Source organism: Polypterus senegalus, chromosome 8 (genome assembly GCF_016835505.1).
Source record: "Polypterus senegalus isolate Bchr_013 chromosome 8, ASM1683550v1, whole genome shotgun sequence".
NCBI classification, from domain to species: Eukaryota; Metazoa; Chordata; class Cladistia; order Polypteriformes; family Polypteridae; genus Polypterus; species Polypterus senegalus.
Window position 1 is genome coordinate 152,161,112 of NC_053161.1, and position 20,279 is coordinate 152,181,390.

Genomic DNA, 20,279 nt, shown 5'->3' on the forward strand with positions numbered 1-20,279 from the left:
CCAATCAATTTGACTGCATTTAGCTGGATTTGAGCAGACAGTATGTCTCTGAACACCTCAGAATTCATTCGGCTGCTTCTGTCCTGTGTCACATCATCAATAAACACGAGTGTCCCAGTGCCACCGGCAGCCATGCACGCCCAAGCCATCACACTGCCTCCACTGTGTTTAACAGATGATGTGGTATGCTTTGGATAATGAGCTGTTCCACGACTTCTCCAATACTTTTTCTTGCCATCATTCTGGTAGAGGTTGATCTTGGTTTCATCTGTCCAAAGAATGTTTTTCCAGAGCTGTGCTGGCTTTTTTAGATGTTCTTTAGCAAAGTCCAATCTAGCCTTTCTATTCTTGAGGCTTATGAGTGGCTTGCACCCTCTGTATTTACTTTCATGCAGTCTTCTCTTTATGGTAGACTTGGATATCGATACGCCTACCCTCTGGAGAGTGTTGTTCACTTGGTTGGCTGTTGTGAAGGAGTTTCTCTTCACCATGGAAATGATTCTGTGATCATCCACCACTGTTGTCTTCCGTGGATGTCCAGGTCTTTTTGCGTCTCCTGAGTTCACCAGTGCTTGCTTTCTTTCTCAGGATGTACCAAACTGTAGATTTTGCCACTCGTAATATTGTAGCAATTTCTTGGATGGGTTTTTTTCTGTTTTCGCAGCTTAAGGATGGCTTCATTCACCTGCATGGAGAGCTCCTTTGACCGCATGTTGTCTGTTCACAGCAAAATCTTCCACATGCAAGCACCACACCTCAAATCAACTTCAGGCCTTTTATCTGCTTAACTGATAATAACATAACGACGGCCTTGAACACACCTGCCCATGAAATAGCCTTTAAGTCGATTGTCCAATTACTTTTAAGCCCCTGAAATGAAGGGATTGTGTTAAACAAATGCTTTAGTTGCCTCACATTTTTATGCAATCGTTTTGTTCAACCCACTGAATTAAAGCTGAAAGTCTGCACTTCAACTGCATCTGAGTTGTTTCATTTACAACAACAACATTTATTTATATAGCACATTTTCATACAAACAGTAGCTCAAAGTGCTTTACATAATAAAGAATAGAAAAATAAAAGACACAATAAGAAAACAAAATAAATCAACATTAATTAACATCGAATAAGAGTAAGGTTCAATGGCCAGGGGGGACAGAAAAAACAAAAAAACTCCAGACGGCTGGAGAAAGAAATAAAATCTGTAGGGATTCCAGACCACGAGACCGCCCAGTCCCCTCTGGGCATTCTACCTAACATAAATGAAACAGTCCTCTTTGGATTTAGGGTTCTCACGGAAGGACTTGATGATGATGGTCACGTAGAATTCTGCCTTTTAATCCATCCATCATTGTCGGAGCATCATGAAGCTTTGAGTAGGTGGAGGTGGCGCAGGCCATTTAAAATTCATTGTGATAATGTGCAGAACAACCAAAATTAGAAAAAATTTGAGTCTGTCCAAATATTTTTGGACCTAACTGTAGATAGATGTGAAAGGCACTATATGATAGATAGATAGATAGATAGATAGATAGATAGATAGATAGATAGATAGATAGATAGATAGATAGATAGATAGATAGGAGCTCAAGGTCCCCTAATGGCTAAGCAGCTAGTATGGTTCAAACTATTCCCACCAGCACACAGTAACACGTAGGATTCTCCTGTGAAGCTTAAAAGATAACTGGAATCACAAATCACGCATGTCGATAGGCAGGACCCTGCCTTATTGTAACACTTCTTGACAGAGCCATGTTAAAAGCTCTAGAAGTGTTCTGGGCTCAGAAAGTTTCATATCCAAAATGCCAAGTCTGACAAAGAGATGGCAGCTTTGGCTTTGAACTGGCAATAAATCTTTGCAGTGATTTTCAAGGGGCTCTGAATCTGTCACAATAAGAGTAACGCCATCAGCAACAGGATTTATTGCTAATCTGTAGCGCCCATTTGCCTTTTGTTTGTGTTTGCAGCATTCAAACTGTAAAAAACAAAAACCTCAAATGAAATGCATACAGGTAAGCAATACAGCAAGCACCACTGAAAGCAACAACTCTGTGCCTGCTACGTCAGAATGCGTTTTTCTTCCATGAGGGGTGACCAATCAGGATATCAGTTGTTATAGTGAGTAGGAGCCAATCAGGGAAGGGCATTAGCACATTAAGACATTATCCCAGAGTGCAATGGGGTCAGCGTTTTCTGAAGTGTTCACTTTAGTCAGTTAGAAACGCTGGTGTAGTGTGTACAAAGGGTGAAATGAAGACAGACATCTGCATTTCTAAAGAAACAAGCAGTCGTATGGGTGGGCATGAGAAGTAACAGTATATTTCCAAATGATTTAAACAAAGTTTAACCTCAACACTGATCAGTTTGAAGAAAAAAAGTTCTATTTAAAAATATTTCCTCAATAACAAAAATTACAAAAAGGATATTTTACAAAGAAATCAAATATGTAATCTTTAAAATATATAGTAAAATGGCACATACCCAATAATAACGAAAGGAGACTGATACACATACATAGTGACTATAAATGACAAAAAAAAAAAAAAAAGTTGTAACTAAAAGAGAGCATTCCCAATAAAATGTTCAAAAAGGGGTCAGAATAACTGAGTAAAAACAGTTGCCGCAGACCACCTGCAGACTTAGCCCTGTTCAGATACCAGGGTGCATCTTTCACACTAAGACTATGAAGAAACAAAGTGCACAAATAACCAGCTGACGACCTCTTACTGCTCAGAGCAAATTTAGCGATTTTTTTATCTTTAGTGATTTTTAATCGTCATATACAATTTCTTGCATTAAGAACTTGTCATCTTTTGTTACTCTCCAGAGAGTTTTGGGGCCCGCTATTTGTACAGCACCCCTGCAACAACTGCAGGCTGAGGGCTTTGCTCAAGGAGTAGCTTTCCTTCTGTCAAACCGTCAACCTTCAAGTTACCAGCCCAGATCCTTTAGTGGCAGAGCCACCACTCCCTGATAATGGATGGAACTTGCAGATAAAGACACACGTTATTATTGAAGACTGTTTGTAAGTGCTGTATACAGTGCCATGAAACTGTATTTACACTCTTTCCTGATTCCCTCTGCTATTGTAACTATGAGGTGTGCATTATTTCATGTCTTCAATCAAAATCTTACCTTAGATTAAAAAAATGTGATTGAACAGATGTATTTAAAAAGTATGATGTCATCTCATGAACAAAGTTCACAGTGTGAAAAACTAATGGCCCCCTAACTACCATCAATCTAATTAAAGGCATAATTAGAGTCAGATGATTGAACACAAGCAGCCAACCACCTCTGTCCAAACAAAACCTCACCAACAATGGCAGTGGAGCCTTTCTTCTGTTACTGTAAAGATTTCAACACTTGTTTGAATATTTTTAGGTCTTCAACCCAATATGGTCATTGTGAGTTGATGTGTAGCTTGGGTTCGATTGTGTGTGGTTAGAGAGTCCTGGGGAACAACACTGTTACACTACAGATATCCACATTGACGATTATCTCTGAAACTTGATCAGGTTTCTTGGTAACACATTTGATGAAGCTTGCTTTGGTATGCTTATCTAACCAAATGTTCTTTGAGAATTACTTCACCATCTCCAATTGCTCTTTTAGACAGCATTCGGTAGAGCTTCAGTTTCTCCATCCACAACAGCCAAGTGACTACGTGGTGGTGAGGCTGACTTTGAGTGCTGATATTATTCTATGGCAAAGGATGTTGGAGAGGGTTGCTTAATGGGTGTAAAGAAAGAGAGAAAAACAGCAGGGCAGGAAAAGCTCCCCTGGAATATGCCGCCTGTTTAGTGTTCAGGCCGTTTAATAACATAATAGCCAAGACTTGTCAGCGGGGTGGATTTCATACAGTTCCTGGCATCATAACAGCCATATGTGGTCATAATTTTTTTTTTAATGCTCAATCCACATCTTCATTTCTGACGGCTTTGCAGCACTCCATGTTGTTTTTTGCAACAGTTCTTCATTTGCGTTGTAGAAATTTCCTTTGCTCCCTTTTTTACCCCATTATTGTGATCGAGGGGCATATAAATCCTGTCAGCACCTATCGGTACAAAAAGCTTTTACACAGAGGAGACGTATATCACCGAGCTGTTTTTTGGTGTTTTACTATTTGAATGTGAATTTTCGCGGACAGCCTCTGAGGCCTCAATTACAATTCCACATTTTTAAAGAGTTGCTTAAGCCAGAATTCGGGGAAGCCATCTGGTCCTGGTGTCTTCAGGTTTGTTCTGAGTTTGCTTTTTTTATGCTCACTTGTTACCTCCGTCCAGTCGCTTGCTCTCATTTGTGTGTTTTCTGGCATGTTCACTCTGCTTCTTTATTCTTGTCTTGAGTGATTTCACGTTACGTTTATCCAGAATCTGTCAGTTTCATTTTAGTCTGGTCGTATAATTATTGATTAGATGTTTTGCATTATCATCTAGGACAATTACTTGGCTTGGCTCAGAATGAGCCGTTCTCTATAATTTTATTGCATTTCATCTTGCAAGGCTGTTGTTTGCCATTGTTTCCTCAACTATTAATATACAGTACAGTACTGGGATTTCAGTTGTTGTACTTGTTTTAGAAGCACTGTAATGAATGACATCTCCCAGTGCAGAATCTTAGTTTCACTTCCATTTGTTTCCCCAGGGCACGGTGTAGTTTGACGTTCCTTTGTGCTGTCACTTTAGAAGTGACGAGTGTTTCTGAGTGGCACTGGATCCTGTTAGCACATCCATTAGATAGATAAGGCCAGAACTAAAACCTCAATATATATCTATCTATCTTGTTCACTTTTGATCTAAAAATGCAAAGGGTGTTGTGTAATGATACCCCTGGCATCTTTTCTCTTCTGTGGATTTCGGTAAACATGTTACGTGTCTCAATGAGATCCAGGAGCTCGCCTTTAATTTCCAGTACAGTTGGTGCATTTTCTGATTTTGTTTTGTTCTCTTCTTTTTGTTTCCTCTCGATTGAGTTAGAGTAAACTTTGCTAATTGTCCTGCGATTTATTTATTTATATTTATATTTGTGTGTGCTCTCCTTGTTGACTTCCAGGGAAAAACTCTTTCAGAGTATTAGGGCCATTTGTTTTGGACCGATGTCTTCACGGTCACATTCAACTTGATCTACATTCACCTCTTCTTTTCTCAGCCCTTTATTATTCATGTATCACTCTTTGACAAATAACTCAAATTTTGGGGTCATCATGCTCCACCCCAAGTATCTTTTGTTCTCCTTGTAAGAACCGTTCTAGTGTCTGTGCCAAATTTACTCCCAAGTCTCCAGGTAAGTCCACATATTCTTGTTCTTGCAACAGCCAGGATCGACTGGACTAATTCTCTTCATAATTTTAAACACTTCAATCGGGTCACCTCCATATTCAACTCCTTGTAGCTTGTACTTCCTAAAATTAAGGTTAAATCCTAATCCTAGTCCTAAATCGGCCTAGTCACTCTCCTCTGTTTTGCAATATGTATTAATATATTAATATGTATTAATCTCCTTCATAATTTGTATGACTTCAGACATGTTACCTTTTAATCCATTACTTTTGAGGACATGTTGTGTCTGAGGGCAAACCATCAAACCGTGTGTGTTTATTCATACTTATTTAGCTATGAAATACTTGTTTCCTCCTTGACTAATGCTTTCATGTTGGCACAAATGCTACACCATGCGAGGTCCATCATCTTCTCCTTATCCCAGGTCTTGTTTCTATTCTCACCGCTTTTAGATGTTCTTCTTTTTCTCATGTTATTTCTTATTTTGTTATAGCAATATATTCTCATTTTCATCGGAGTTGTTTCTCTGAATATCATTTAGTTGGAAACTCATGAATTATTGCATTAAAGTGGCCTCCTCCTTATTTATGACGGACTTCTGGAGTGTATTTTGCCCTCTTGCTTAAGGTATGTAATTGTAATCCAAGGTCTTGTCCATCCAGGCACACACCATATTGAGGTCTTCTTTGGACCTGAAAACATTGCCTGATTGTTACTGCCATTGCTAACCCTAGTGCAGTAGAGGAGATGGCCAACTAATCCTGGCCATCAGGGCTTTTGTGGATCCTTCTCATAGTGTTGAAGTCATTTTTCCGTAATGAGATTTGGTAGAGACCTCACACAGCAAAGCTCACCGTGTGAAAATATGTACCACGACTTGACTATTTAGAAGGCAACTGTCCATTCACGCTTTACCTCCAACTTACTCCTTCTGGCTCTTCTCTCTAGTGTGAATTCTTTTGTGTTTATGAAAACTGCTATTGTCAGAGAATCGTTTGCCACATTCAGAACAGCCATAAGGTTTCTCTCCAGTGTGAATTCTTGTGTGTTTTGGAAGATAGCGCTTATCAGTAAATTGTTTGCCACATTCAGAACAACAATATAGCTTTTCTCCAGTGTGAATTTTTGTGTGGGCCTGAAGACTGCTCCTGATGGAGAATCTCTTGCCACATTCAAGACAGCCATAAGGTTTATCCTTGGTTAAGCTCTCCGTAAGGGCTTGTTTCGTGCGCTGTTCAGTGTGAATTCTTCTGTGTCTCTGAAAACTGCTATTGTCAGAAAAATGCTTGCCGCAATCAGGACAGCAATATGGTTTCTCTCCAGTGTGAGTTCTCTTGTGTATCTGAAGGGTAGTCAGTTGTGAAAACTGCTTGCCACATTCAGAGCAGAAGTATGGCTTCTCTCCAGTATGAATTCTTTTGTGTATCTGAAGACTGCTCTTTTGTGAAAACCTCTTGCCACACTCAGGACAGCAATATGGCTTCTCTCCAGTGTGAACTCTTGTGTGGCTCTGAAGTCCCCGTTTGTCAGTAAATTGTTTGCCACATTCAGAACAGCAGTACGGCTTCTCTCCAGTATGAATTTTTGTATGTCTCTGAAGATGTGCTTTTAGTGAGAATCTTTTCCCACATTCAGAACAGCAATGAGGCTTCACACCAGTGTGAATTCTTCTGTGTCGCTTAAAACTGCTGCCATTTGAGAATCGCTTCCCACATTCAGAGCAACAATATGGCTTCTCGCCAGTGTGAATCCTTGTGTGTTGCTCAAGAGTGCTCCTATCAGTGAATCGGTTTCCACATTCAGAACAGCTATAAGGCTTCTCTCCAGTGTGAATTCTACCATGGTGGTGAAGATAGCGTTTCTTAGTGAAGCGTTTACCACATTCAGAACAACCATAAGGCCTCTCCTCAGTGTGAATGATGGCATGGCTCTGAAGGCTGCTCTTTGTAGAGAATTGTTCACCACATTTAGTGCAGCAGTATTCCTTTTGTCTTTTATGAATTCCTAGATGATCTTTATAATTAGATTTGCCATTTATCTGCAAAGTGCTTGGTATCAAACTCCCTGATCCAGATGTTGGTTGCTTCACTTTTTCATCACACAGTATGTGAATGCGATGAACAAAGAACTTGGCAAATGAAGAAGGGGAGGTGCTGCTCCTCTTCTGTGTATCTGCCAATAAAAAAAATATGATTTAATTTAAAAAAAGTTGTAAATAAAAAGATAACAAAAACGTAAATGACAAAGAGCACTGAAAAAATAGACATCATCAAAGCAACAAATGTGGTTACATGACGCATATCGATGACCTTAGAGCATTAAGTCTAAATGAATTATAAATCACAAAAGTAGAATCTTTGGGTCAATAGCCCCTAAAATACACAAAAATACACACATAATTAAGTGTTTAATACTACAAGTGCATAGTATGATGTGACGCGGCAATCATCTCAGGTAAGCACTTTGGCATGAGTGGTAGTTTCATGAAACTTGTTCTTCTTCTTTATAAATACACAAAACAAATCTGAAGTATAAAACTTATACATTACACACACATCCACATATGCTACCTTTAAAATCAGTGATAAATATTTCTATTACTGGATTTTCACATTTTGCAGAACATACTTCACAACATATTGGCTCATATTGTCGGAGATTGAAAAGCTACACGTTAGTGCATGACAACGATGCTCATTTTTCTGATTCTCACATAACTATGAAGGAGATGTTATTGATTTATTTACTTCAGTGTTCATTAGTTTTTATCTTAATGTTTAATTAAGCAAATAAAATCTTATGGCAGAATCAGCAAAGTAGTGAATTAATCAGGAGGCATGAACTAGTAAAAAAAAAAAAAAAAAAGTTATAACAACGAGTAGAAAATGTTCAGCTTTGTGGAAAAATTTGCAGTTCCTTCAGTTTGAATAGCCCTGTAAAATGCTAAATGGAAGCTCTCTTGGAGTATAGCCGTGCCCCGGATTCCCACAGGGAATCCTGGTACTTGGAGTTCAGTTTCTCAGCCCTGTTGGTTACTGTGGGTGCCACCAGGAGGAGCTGTGAGAAGACCTGAGAAGCCACGCCTCATCCATAGTCCGGAAGTACTCTTAAGTCACAAGGACGGGAGCCCTGAAGTACTTCCGGGCTGAAGAAAAAGCCAATTCACCATTTGACCCGGAAGTGCGAGCCAGTCACGTTGGCGGAAGGACAGAAGCACTTCCTGTTCAAGAATTATATAAAGGACTGTTAAAGACCCAGTAAGTGAGCCAGACTCAGGAGGAACGTGATAGGGTTTGCTGGGGGGTGTGGAGGAGAGAATTATTGTGGTTTATGGTGTGTTTATTGTGGCTGTGGTACTTTGGATGCACTATTTTGGAAGAAGAAAAGATATTAAAAGTGCGTTTAACCTGTGTCCAGAGTGTGTCTGTTGGGGAAAAGGTGGACAATAGTGCCCCCAAGCATCCACTCTCTTACAATAATATTATATATATATATATATATACATACAAACCGGATTCCAAAAAAGTTGGGACACTATACAAATCGTGAATAAAAACTGAATGCAATGGTTGTGGAGGTGCCAACTTCTAATATTTTATTCAGAATAGAACATAAATCACGTAACAAAAGTTTAAACTGAGAAAATGTATCATTTTGAAGGGAAAAAATATGTTGATTCAGAATTTCATGGTGTCAACAAATCCCAAAAAAGTTGGGACAAGGCCATTTTCACCACTGTGTGGCATCTCCTCTTCTTCTTACAACACTCAACAGACGTCTGGGGACCGAGGAGACCAGTTTCTCAAGTTTAGAAATAGGAATGCTCTCCCATTCTTGTCTAATACAGGCCTCTAACTGTTCAATCGTCTTGGGCCTTCTTTGTCGCAACTTCCTCTTTATGATGCGCCAAATGTTCTCTATAGGTGAAAGATCTGGACTGCAGACTGGCCATTTCAGTACCCAGATCCTTCTCCTACGCAGCCATGATGTTGTGATTGATGCAGAATGTGGTCTGGCATTATCTTGTTGAAAAATGCAGGGTCTTCCCTGAAAGAGATGACGTCTGGATGGGAGCATATGTTGTTCTAGAACCTGAATATATTTTTCTGCATTGATGGTGCCTTTCCAGACATGCAAGCTGCCCATGCCACACGCACTCATGCAACCCCATACCATCAGAGATGCAGGCTTCTGAACTGAGCGTTGATAACAACTTGGGTTGTCCTTGTCTTCTTTGGTCCGGATGACATGGCGTCCCAGATTTCCAAAAAGAACTTCGAATCGTGACTCGTCTGACCACAGAACAGTCTTCCATTTTGCCACACTCCATTTTAAATGATCCCTGGCCCAGTGACAACGCCTGAGCTTGTGGATCTTGCTTAGAAATGGTTTCTTCTTTGCACTGTAGAGTTTCAGCTGGCAACGGCGGATGGCACAGTGGATTGTGTTCACTGACAATGGTTTCTGGAAGTATTCCTGAGCCCATTCTATGATTTCCTTTACAGTAGCATTCCTGTTTGTGGTGCAGTGTCATTTAAGGGCCCGGAGATCACGGGCATCCAGTATGGTTTTACGGCCTTGACCCTTACGCACAGAGATTGTTCCAGATTCTCTGAATCTTCGGATGATGTTATGCACAGTTGATGATGATAGATGCAAAGTCTTTGCAATTTTTCACTGGGTAACACCTTTCTGATATTGCTCCACTATCTTTCTGCGCAACATTGTGGGAATTGGTGATCTTCTACCCATCTTGGCTTCTGAGAGACACTGCCACTCTGAGAAGCTCTTTTTATACCCAATCATGTTGCCAATTGACCTAATTAGTGTTTATTGGTCTTCCAGCTCTTCGTTATGCTCAAATTTACTTTTTCCAGCCTCTTATTGCTACTTGTCCCAACTTTTTTGGGATTTGTTGACACCGTGAAATTTTGAATCAACATATTTTTCCTTTAAAATGGTACATTTACTCGGATTAAACGTTTGATCTGTCATCTACGTTCTATTACAAATAAAATATTGACATTTGCCATCTCCACATCATTGCATTCAGTTTTAATTCACAATTTGTTTAGTGTCCCAACTTTTTTGAAATCCGGTTTGTATATATACATACATACAGTAGTCTCATAAATTCATAAAGTCCTTCAGGAGTCGCAAATGCTGTTTTCTCACAACTGTCAGCCTCAAGAGGCATCTGCCAGTAACCTTTTGTGAGATCTAGCGTGGAGATATACTGTAGGTTGCCTGACCCAGTTTTTCCAACAGCTCGTCAACACGGGGCATTGGATAAGCATCACATTTAGAGACCTTATTCAAGCGCCTGAAATCAATACAGAAGCAAACCAAACCGTCTTGCTTTGGGACTAATACGACCGGACTGCACCAGTCACTTTTACTTTCACGAACTGCACGCAATGCCAGCATCTTCTTGACTTCCTCGCACACAATATTCAGTTGCGCTTCTGGGATCCAAAACGACCGCATCTGCACCTGAACAACGGGTTCAGTAGTGATTTTATGTTCTGTAAGGTTAGTCATGCCTGGCAAGTCTGAAAAAACATCAGTGTTCCATTCAATCAAAAATAACAATTCTGTCTTTTGCGAGTCGGTCAAATCGTTACCAATGGCAACATCGGTCTGAGAGACAGCAGCCAAGGAAGTGTAAACCCTCTACAGGTCATGCCACACCTTCAAGAGATTAACATGTAAAATCTGGAATGTTTGTGCCGGCCTGGTATTCTAACCTTGTAATTCAGTACCTCCTTAGTAGTCACGTTTACCTCTGGGAGGTTATCCACTTACTCACTTGTAAACACCTCAGAAAAATGTAAGTTTAGGGCATCCGCAATTTCACTGTTTGTATCTTTTAATTCCTCTTTACTATTTCTGATGCACTTGACCTTCTCCTTGAAAGATGGAGCTCTAACTTTAAATACAGCAAAAGTCAAAACTTGAAAGCTGAGATCAGATGCCAAAGCCAAAACATTAGTCAAATAATGCAAACTATATTTCTTAAACCATAAAGCATTCTAAAGACTCAAACACATTTTTATTTATCATTCTACAATTTCACATGCTGATGCCAGCTTTTAAGACTCTGACTCCCAGAACCACAATCCTCAAGGACTGTGGACTGTGCATTGTGTCACGGCAATAGAGCCACAAACAAACAAAATGGCATTGCAATGAAACAAAAAAGTCCAGAGATAATAACTGATAAAAATAACAATACAGAGAAATCCTCTGATAACCAAAACCTTCCAAAATATGAAATAAGTGCAAAAACAAAAAAATTATTCCGAGCAGGATTAATATTTTTTCGTCTGAATTGTAACAGCTGCATGTGTCTGTGGTTCTCTGTGTGAAAGCAAATCTTTCCAACTGTTGGACAAGTTCCCATTTGTTTAAAACTTCAGTCTGGATCCACTGTACTACGTCCCATCATAATTTTGAACACTTCAATTATGTCACCTCTTAATCTCTGTTTGCAGAAACAGTTTTGCTCCTTTAATCTTTTGTCATAACTCATCCACCAGAGTCCTGGCAACAGCCTAGCCGCTCTTCTCTGGAGTTTCTCTAGCACTGTGACACTGAGACCCAAACTGCACAGAGGCTCCAGCAGTGTACTGTAAAACTTCAGCTGTAAGCTCCCATAATTTGAACTCTGCACATCATGGGCCGCTATATAACCAAACATCCTATCAGTTTACACAATTACCTCCATACACTCTCTAGATGTTGACAGTGACAAGTCCATAACTTCCTTTTCTGAGCACTACATACAGTAAAGTGGTCTTCCTAACTCACAGCCACCCACATTTTGCCTGAAGAAGGTGCCTGAGTTGCCTTGAAAGCTTGTATATTGTCATCTTTTTAGTTAGCCAATGAAAGGGGTTATTTTGCTTGACTTCTCACTACATCCATAATGGCTAACATGAAACAACACCCTAGCACTATAACATACAGCAGAGATTCATAAAAATGTTTTAGGATTTACACATCATTATAAGCAACTTAACCATCACACTCCACGATTACTTCTACTCCTGTCACATCCCACCAAGTACTGAGTCAAACCTCATATCCCCCGATACAATAAGCAGCTGCAGGCATTAATGAAAACCCTGGTGAATTCAATAGAGGACATCAGTCAGGGACCATGTCATATGGTCAAATATGATAACAAAATAAAGTTTTTCTGGATTTTTTTTTAGGTCAATTATCACATTTGTATTTGTCCTCTGACAACAGTGTAATATAATATTAATAATTAATACAGTAGAACCCCCATATCTGTGAGTCCGGTTTCAACAGTTTCAGTTACAGGTGATTTGCCACAGCTTGAAAATATTCAATGGATAATTCCAGAAACAAACGATCACCACAATCTGTGCAAAGTGTGCTGTGAAAACCCAGCACGTGGGGGCATGTGTATGTGTCTGATATCATTGTCGTCAGGCTGACACGTTGAGTACAGTGTAAATCAGCCTTTAGCCCCCAGGGATCTCATTGTTTGCATCCGTTACCATGTTATCACAGTGTTGTTGTGGAAATATAACTCTGAAGTTTACTTAATAATGGTTGCAAAGTGTCAAAGTACACGTAGTGATGCTAGCAGTTCTTCAAAGCCTAAGAGAAACCGTGAAGTGCTTCCCATCAGTGAAAACAACAAAGAATGGAAAAGCAAGCAACCACAATAGGTTTTTTATTTTACTAATTTAAATTAAAAGCAAATAACAATCCATACATTCAAATCACACTGAACAAAACCAAAATTCAACTTCCACACAAAAAGAACGAAAGACAGGAGAGCCAGTCAATAAAGCAAATCTTTGAAGCAACAAGGAAGGAAAAGTATCCTTTTCCCCAATATGGGAGCTTATTCTAACATGTTATTGATTAGATCCAGCCATATTTAAAAAGAAAAGTTTTGAACAGATCCTCTAAGTGAGAATATTATTTTTTCCAATTTCAAATAGTATATAACATCAGATACCCACTGATTTAAAGAGGTGTGTTATGAATTTTCCAGTTGAGCATGATAAGTCTACGCGCCAATAGTGAAGTAAAGGCAATTACTATTAACTTTAAGCCCATTTGGGGGTCCACCAAACACATCTGTTAGTTGACACCAAGGCTGTCTGATAGGAATTTGAAGATTTTTGGTCCAGAATGATGTTAATTTGGCGCAGGCCCAAAACATGTAACCAGGTGAGGCTGGAATTTGATCGCAGTGTTCGCAGTGTGGATCTTGTCCTGGAAACATTTTGGATAGTTTTAATCAGGATAAATGCAGTCAATAGAAAATTTGAAGTTGAATAATTGAGTGGTTTGCGCATATGGCACGCAAGTAAATTCTGTGCATGGCCGCCTTACACTCCTGTTCTGAAATGCTGAATGAGAGATCCTTTCCCCACTATGCCCTGGGATCTTTGAAAGGAAGGGACTGTAAAATGTTTTTATAAATTGCGGAGATGCTATCTGTGTCTTCAAGACGTATAAATATTTCTTCTGGAAGAAAAATAGGTGAATGGTGGAGAATATTGGTCAGTTCAGTTTAGGAACGTTTCTAACTTGAAAATAGTGGAAATATTGTGTTGATGACAAGTTAAATTTGTAGGTTAATTGCTCATAGGATGCAAAAACATTATCGATGTACAAGCCTCTAATTGTTTTAATGCCCAGACATTTTCCAAACATTAAATATTGTGTAGGTTTGAGAGGGTGGAAAAGTCTAAAGGGTCTAAGTTATTTTAATGAAGATAAGACACAATTTAATGAGTCCTTTGACTCATTACACATACCTCAGCTAGAAACTCTTAGTGCTGTGGAACTGGATAAACCTCTGACACTCAGTATTACTAGAAGCTATAAACTCACTTTGAAAGCAGGAAAGCAGAGGGCCCTGATGGCTACCCAATGGAATTTTATAAAAAAAATAAATAAATAAATAAGTTAGCTCCAATACTATTAACAGCATTTACAGAAGCTAAAAACAAAATTTTTGTCGAATGTTGATTTCCGTCTTTCCTAAGAAAAATAAGGACTTACTACATCATATAGGCCAATCTCACTTCTAAATAATGATATTAATATACTCTCCAACATTCTAGCCAGAAGGACAGGGAAAGTGCTTCCTTCTGTAATATCTCAAGACCAAACAGGATTTATTAAAGGCTGACACTTAGGTTCTAATCTTCATTGTTTGTTTAATATAATATGTATACCCTTTAAATTGACTATCCCTTATTACCTCTGGAAGCAAAAAAACTTTTGACAAGGTTGAATAGGACTACATATTCACCACAATGCACAAATTTGGGTTTGGCCCAAACATATGTTCATGGATTAAACTACTGTATACCAGTCCAGAAGCCTCAGTTTGTATCAACAACATTATTTCAGACTACTCCAAACTAGAATGTGGGACTCGACAAGGATGTCCCCTGTCATTATTGCTTTTTGCAATTGCCATTGAGCCAATGGCTGTTTACTTTTGAAACGATCAGAGATAAGGGGATTTTTAGAGAAGGATTTGAAAAGAAAACATTTTATGCTGACGATGTGGTGCTGTATATATCTGACCTACAAAATTATGTACCAGCAGTCCTAAAAGCACTAGAAGATTTTAAAAATATAATAATTTGAATAAAAGTGAGTTGTTTTTTTTTCAGCAAACTCTCTAGCACACAATACTAGACAATATACCTTCCCATTTATCTTAATAGATCAGTTTAAATATCTAGGGGTGAATATCACAAGTAAATATAAAGAACCTTTTCAAAACAAATTTGCTGTCTACATGGAAAAAATTAAAGATGTCAATAGATGGTCCACCCACCATCTCACATTAGCAGGAAGAATCAACACTGTTAAGATGAACATCCTTCCCAAGCTTCTTTTTCTATTTCAAACCATCACCATCTACATTAGCAAATCTTTTTTTAAGAATTTAGATTCATCCATAACATCATTCATTTGGAATTCAAAACATCCACGCATCCCAAGGGCGACTCTACAATGACCTAAAGTGGAAGGGGGTACAGCACTACATAACTTTAAATTTTATTACAGGGCAGCAAATATTCAGGCCATAAAGACCTGGGGCCTCCATAAAGACCTGGGGCCTCATGCATAATGCCGTGCATAGAATTTGCACTATAACATGACGTAAGCACAAAAACTTCCAGATGCATAAATCTGTGCATTCGCCAACTTCCACGTTCTTCCGCTACATAAATCCCTGTCAGCATGGAAATTAACGCACGTGCACACGCCTGCTGTCCCACCCAATCTCCTCCCAGAATTATTCCTCTTTGAATATGCAAATCAATATAAATAGCCCTTCAGCTCAGTGTTCTGTGAAAAGGCAATGGCAAAAGTACGAGGAAAAATAGAAGAATCTCAGCGAATACCAAGTGGAGGTAAAGAAAAACTTACTATTTGTTGGTTTAAACAGTGGTATAAACAACAAAAGGAAACTGATCGAGTGACATAGAGTGTCGAAGAAACTCGAAAGCTCAAGTTCACAAAGTCACACAATGCCCGAAAAAAAAAAAAGAATCTGTCAGATATCAAAGTCGCTGTGAAAAGGCGAGTCATAGCCCACCGTCTGAGTGTCATATGAAAGCTTATTAAGGTATGGAGAAATAAAAAGGCACGCAGTGTGAAAAAAGCACGAAATGTCAACTTTAATCTCTAAATTTCCACTTTAATCACATAGTTTATTTTGTCATTAATGTAGAACATCATAAACTTCATCTTAAAATCATTTAATTTACTAGTATCTCAAATCTCATCTTAACTAAAGTAGCACGTTAAATGCTTTGTTTTGTATTTGATCTTCTATGTGCATGAATCACTACGTGCTTCAGTTCTTTCTCTTCCTCTGACAGGACACAGAATCCATTACATTAGTGATATTACAGCTCTCTGAATAATTAAAATACTGAGAAGTATACGTGATATCATTTTCATGATGACAGGAGTTAAAGCATGTTATTAAACATGGGAACACTTTGGCACAGTGATTGTTCATGTCTCACGCAAGATGCTTGCTGCACCATGTGCGACCTTCGATGAAATGCTTTATTGCAGCAGTACTGTCTCTTTCAAATGTACTAACCCCCAATTCCTGTCCTTTCTTTTCTTTCTCCAAATACCCCATCACCGCACAATCAGCTCTATAATAGACGTTAAGCCATCTGTAAGCTAGGGAACATTGAAATATCTTCGTAATGTTTAATTATTCTATCCATCTATCCTTCGTTAAAGTTAAATTTTTATCTGTATAATATAATAAATATATTTTGCTGCATTGCATCTTAAAAAATGGTATCGTCATCATATGTACACAGTACGTGCTTTATAAAGTGGCTCAGGTTGTGCAATATTATAACTGTATCACAAGTACAATTACCTCACTGTAAACTTGCAAGTACAAACAGTTTTACAAGTAGCACTTGATGGACTGATTGAGTGCATGTATAGTTCTTGGGATGAAACATGTTTCTGAACCGCGAGGTCCGAACAGGAAAGGCTCTGAAGTGTTTGTCAGATGAGACCAGTTCAAATAGAGGATGGCTGAAGCAGGGTGTGCTTCATGTTGTATACCGATAATTCTCTTTCCAATCAGCTGCTGTACTCATTTATACTCAGATAAAGTGATATAAATACTCCGAGTGGTGCAGTGAGAGTAATATGGAAAAAGATGATCCGCTGTGGCAACCCGTAACGGGAGCAGCTGAAAGAAATAGAAGAAAATGCAGTGAGAGTGATTGGTCTCGTCCGATGCGAGAGATGGACGTCTGAAGTGGAGCTCCGCTAGCAGTGGTGTTATTTTTCATATTATTTGCTTATTATTCTGAGATATCCTGTATTTATTCAACCCGAGAGGGACTGCTACAGTATATGTAAGCACATATAAACATGGCCAACAAGAAGGGGGGTTCGAAAGAATCGAAAACTAAAGCTACATCCAAGCTGCGATCAGCAAGCCCCAGTTCAAGATACGGCCTATCAGAGACAGACCTGGATCAAATGAGAGAAAGCACAGACTCCTCAGGACCACGGTACGCTACATCGTCGCCGGCTGAGAGCGAAAAGGGGAGCAAAGGTGCGATCGTGAGAGCAGATGTGGATAGCTCGCCGACTGGAGAAGATTACCTGAAACTGGAAAGGGCCGGGACGTCCGCGGCTTCAGTTACGCAATTACGCGAGCTGGGAGCAGCGGGGACACCGGTTTCAGCAAAGTCTGCTGCTTCATCTACGGTACAAGAAGGCACAATTGAACTATCTGAACTGAAAGTGTTGCTCGCTGAGCTCACGCAAGATATAAAGAAAAGCGAGAAGGCTAATGAGAAAGCAACGGCAAAGGCACTTGAGAGACTGAAACAGGAATTGAAACAGGAGATGAAACAGGCCAATGAATGGCTGCGACAGGAATTCCAACAGGCAAATGAAAGGCTGCGTCAAGAGGTACAACTTGAGCTTCGACAGGTGCTGGGTAAAATTGAAGAGCGCATTCAGAAAAACTCGGTTAAACTGAGCACGCTTGCTGATCAATTGGAGCATCTTAAGGAGACATTCACGAATCGGATCGAAATGGCCGAACATTTAGCTGCCAGTGCCGAGGAAAGAGCAGTAAATATCAGTTCCAAATGTAAAAAACTCGGAGACAGACTGGCTGCTTTAGAAGATGGGAGTAGAAGGTATAATGTCAGAATTGAAGGTCTGCCGGAGAATCGAGAAAGTTCAAACCCTGTGAAATTCGCAGCTGAACTTTTTCTAAAATAATCGGGGCGACTTTAAAGCAGAATCTGAGATAGCAGGGCTTACAGACGCTGATCAAACACCGTCAGACCCGACCAAGATCTTTTATAGTTCGTTTTGAACGATTATCATTTAAGCTAGAGGTGATGGCACTCCTCAGAAAAAGGAAGATATTATATATGAAAATAACCACATTCGTATCTTCCTGACTTCTCTCCAGCAACAGCTATTAAACGCGCAGCCTTCTATAATATTAAACAGCGGCTACGGCAAGCCAGTGTCAAATACAGCCTCCTGTATCCGCAAAACTGAAAGTGGAATGGCAGGTCATTTCTATGTCTTCGCTAGCAAGGAAGAAGCAGAAAATGAATTAAGAAAGCTGATCCCGGGACTATTCTGATACATAATAGTGAGTCATGGCGGTAAATGATAAAGCTAGGATTAATAATCTACTGTCTGATCTATTGTTTTAAAATACGGGTTTTTATCAGCATATATTCTCATATATTCTTATTATTACTTAGTATTACTAGAGCGCTATCTGTTTATGTTTTATTGTGCTTAATTACTTTTCCTCCTTTTTCTTTTCTAATTATTTCATGTGTACCCTAAATGAGACTGTTCAATATCATACCCTTGGTTTACTGTTATTGCTATTACTGCATTAAGACTTGTTATGCTTATTTTGGACACATCTTTAACACCATCACCGGGTTTATTATCTGGGGTATCATCTTAATGCACTAAAATTGCTGAAGACTATATATATATTTTAAGTGCAAAATTCTTTTTTTCTCTTTTAAAGACTATATTGGTAACAGATATCTCTATCTTTTAACCTAAAGCGCCACTGCATGGGGCTTGTTGTGCTTTGGACGTGCTCTGTCTCTGGGTATGTCAGAGGACTGGGACTGCGTGAAGTGGGTTTTAGCCTCACTTGGGGAGGCAAAAGGGTTAAGGGGGGAGAGAAAGAGAGCAGGCTTGATCTATACCTAATCTATCATCTCAATCTTTATAATTATAACTATCAACGTAATAATAAGCTGCATGGCAACAACTCTTGGGGAAATAGGAAATTAAGACCTAAACTATTTCACTTCCAGTTAAGACTATAAAATGACATCAAAAACTCAGAATCAGTGTCTCCATGATGGGACAGTTAACTTCGTAAGCTGGAATGTTAAAGGCCTGAATCACGAATTAAAGAGAAAGAAAGTACTTTCTCACCTAACAGGTCTAAATGCTAAAATAGTATTTTTACAGGAAACCCACTTACTAAGCAAGGATCAGTTCCGCTGCAAAAGACTGGACTGGCCAAATGTTCCATTCTAGTTTTACAAAGAAAACTAGTGGGTGGGAATTCTCATACATAGAACAGTACCATTTGTAGCATCAGATGTAGTATTGGATCCTGAAGGGAGATATGTAATGGTCATGGGAGACTTATCTAACTGTAAAATGATTTTGATAAATGTTTATGCACCTAATGTTGATGATAAGGAATTTATACAAAATTTATTTGCATCCATTCCCAATCTGAACACTCATAAAGTTATAATGGCTGGGGACTTTAATTGTGTTTAAATCCACTTTTAGATAGACTTCCTCCACAGGGGAACGCAACTAACACTGCAAAGATAATTACAAAGTTTATAACTGATCACAACTTATCAGATCCCTGGAGGTTTTAAACCCAAATTCAAGAACATATTCTTTCTACTCACCAGTACATCATTGCTACTCAAGGATTGATTACTTCTTTATAGATAATAACTTCTTGCCTAAGATTAAATCTTGTAAATACGATGCTATTGTTATTTCAGACCATGCACCTATGATCTTGGAGCTGAAATTACTAAGCCCCATACACTCACCCCAGATGGCGCTCAACCGCTTCTATTAGCTGACGAGAATTGTACTGAATTTATATCCAAACAAATCAAATTCTTTCTAGAGACAAATACATCCCCTGAGATCTCTGCAGGAATACTCTGGGAAACTCTTAAGGCCTTCTTAAGAGGACAGATTATCTCATATCTTTCCCACAGAAATAAATCCGAAGCAAGAAAGTAGCAGAGATAAAAAGCGAAATTACTAAAATAGATGAAGAACATGCCAGACTACCAAGCGAGACTCTACATAGGGAGGCAGGCTCTACATTCAGAATTAAACCTCTTGACAACTAAAGAAACTGAACAACTAATTTACAAATCCAGACATCAT

General features: G+C 39.0%; 1 protein-coding gene across 2 annotated transcripts in view; it reads right to left on the bottom strand.

Moving 5' to 3' along the window:
* Window positions 1-1,520: 1,520 nt before the first annotated feature.
* The window catches only part of LOC120534400 (gastrula zinc finger protein XlCGF26.1-like), a 31,803-nt gene continuing 13,044 nt past the window's right edge, over window positions 1,521-20,279 (bottom strand). For both annotated transcript variants that reach the window (XM_039761951.1, XM_039761950.1), the window contains exon 3: window positions 1,521-7,454. In XM_039761951.1, coding sequence (XP_039617885.1) covers window positions 6,205-7,454 — 1,250 coding nt within the window. In that variant the 3' untranslated portion in view covers window positions 1,521-6,204. The remainder of the gene's footprint in view (window positions 7,455-20,279) is intronic.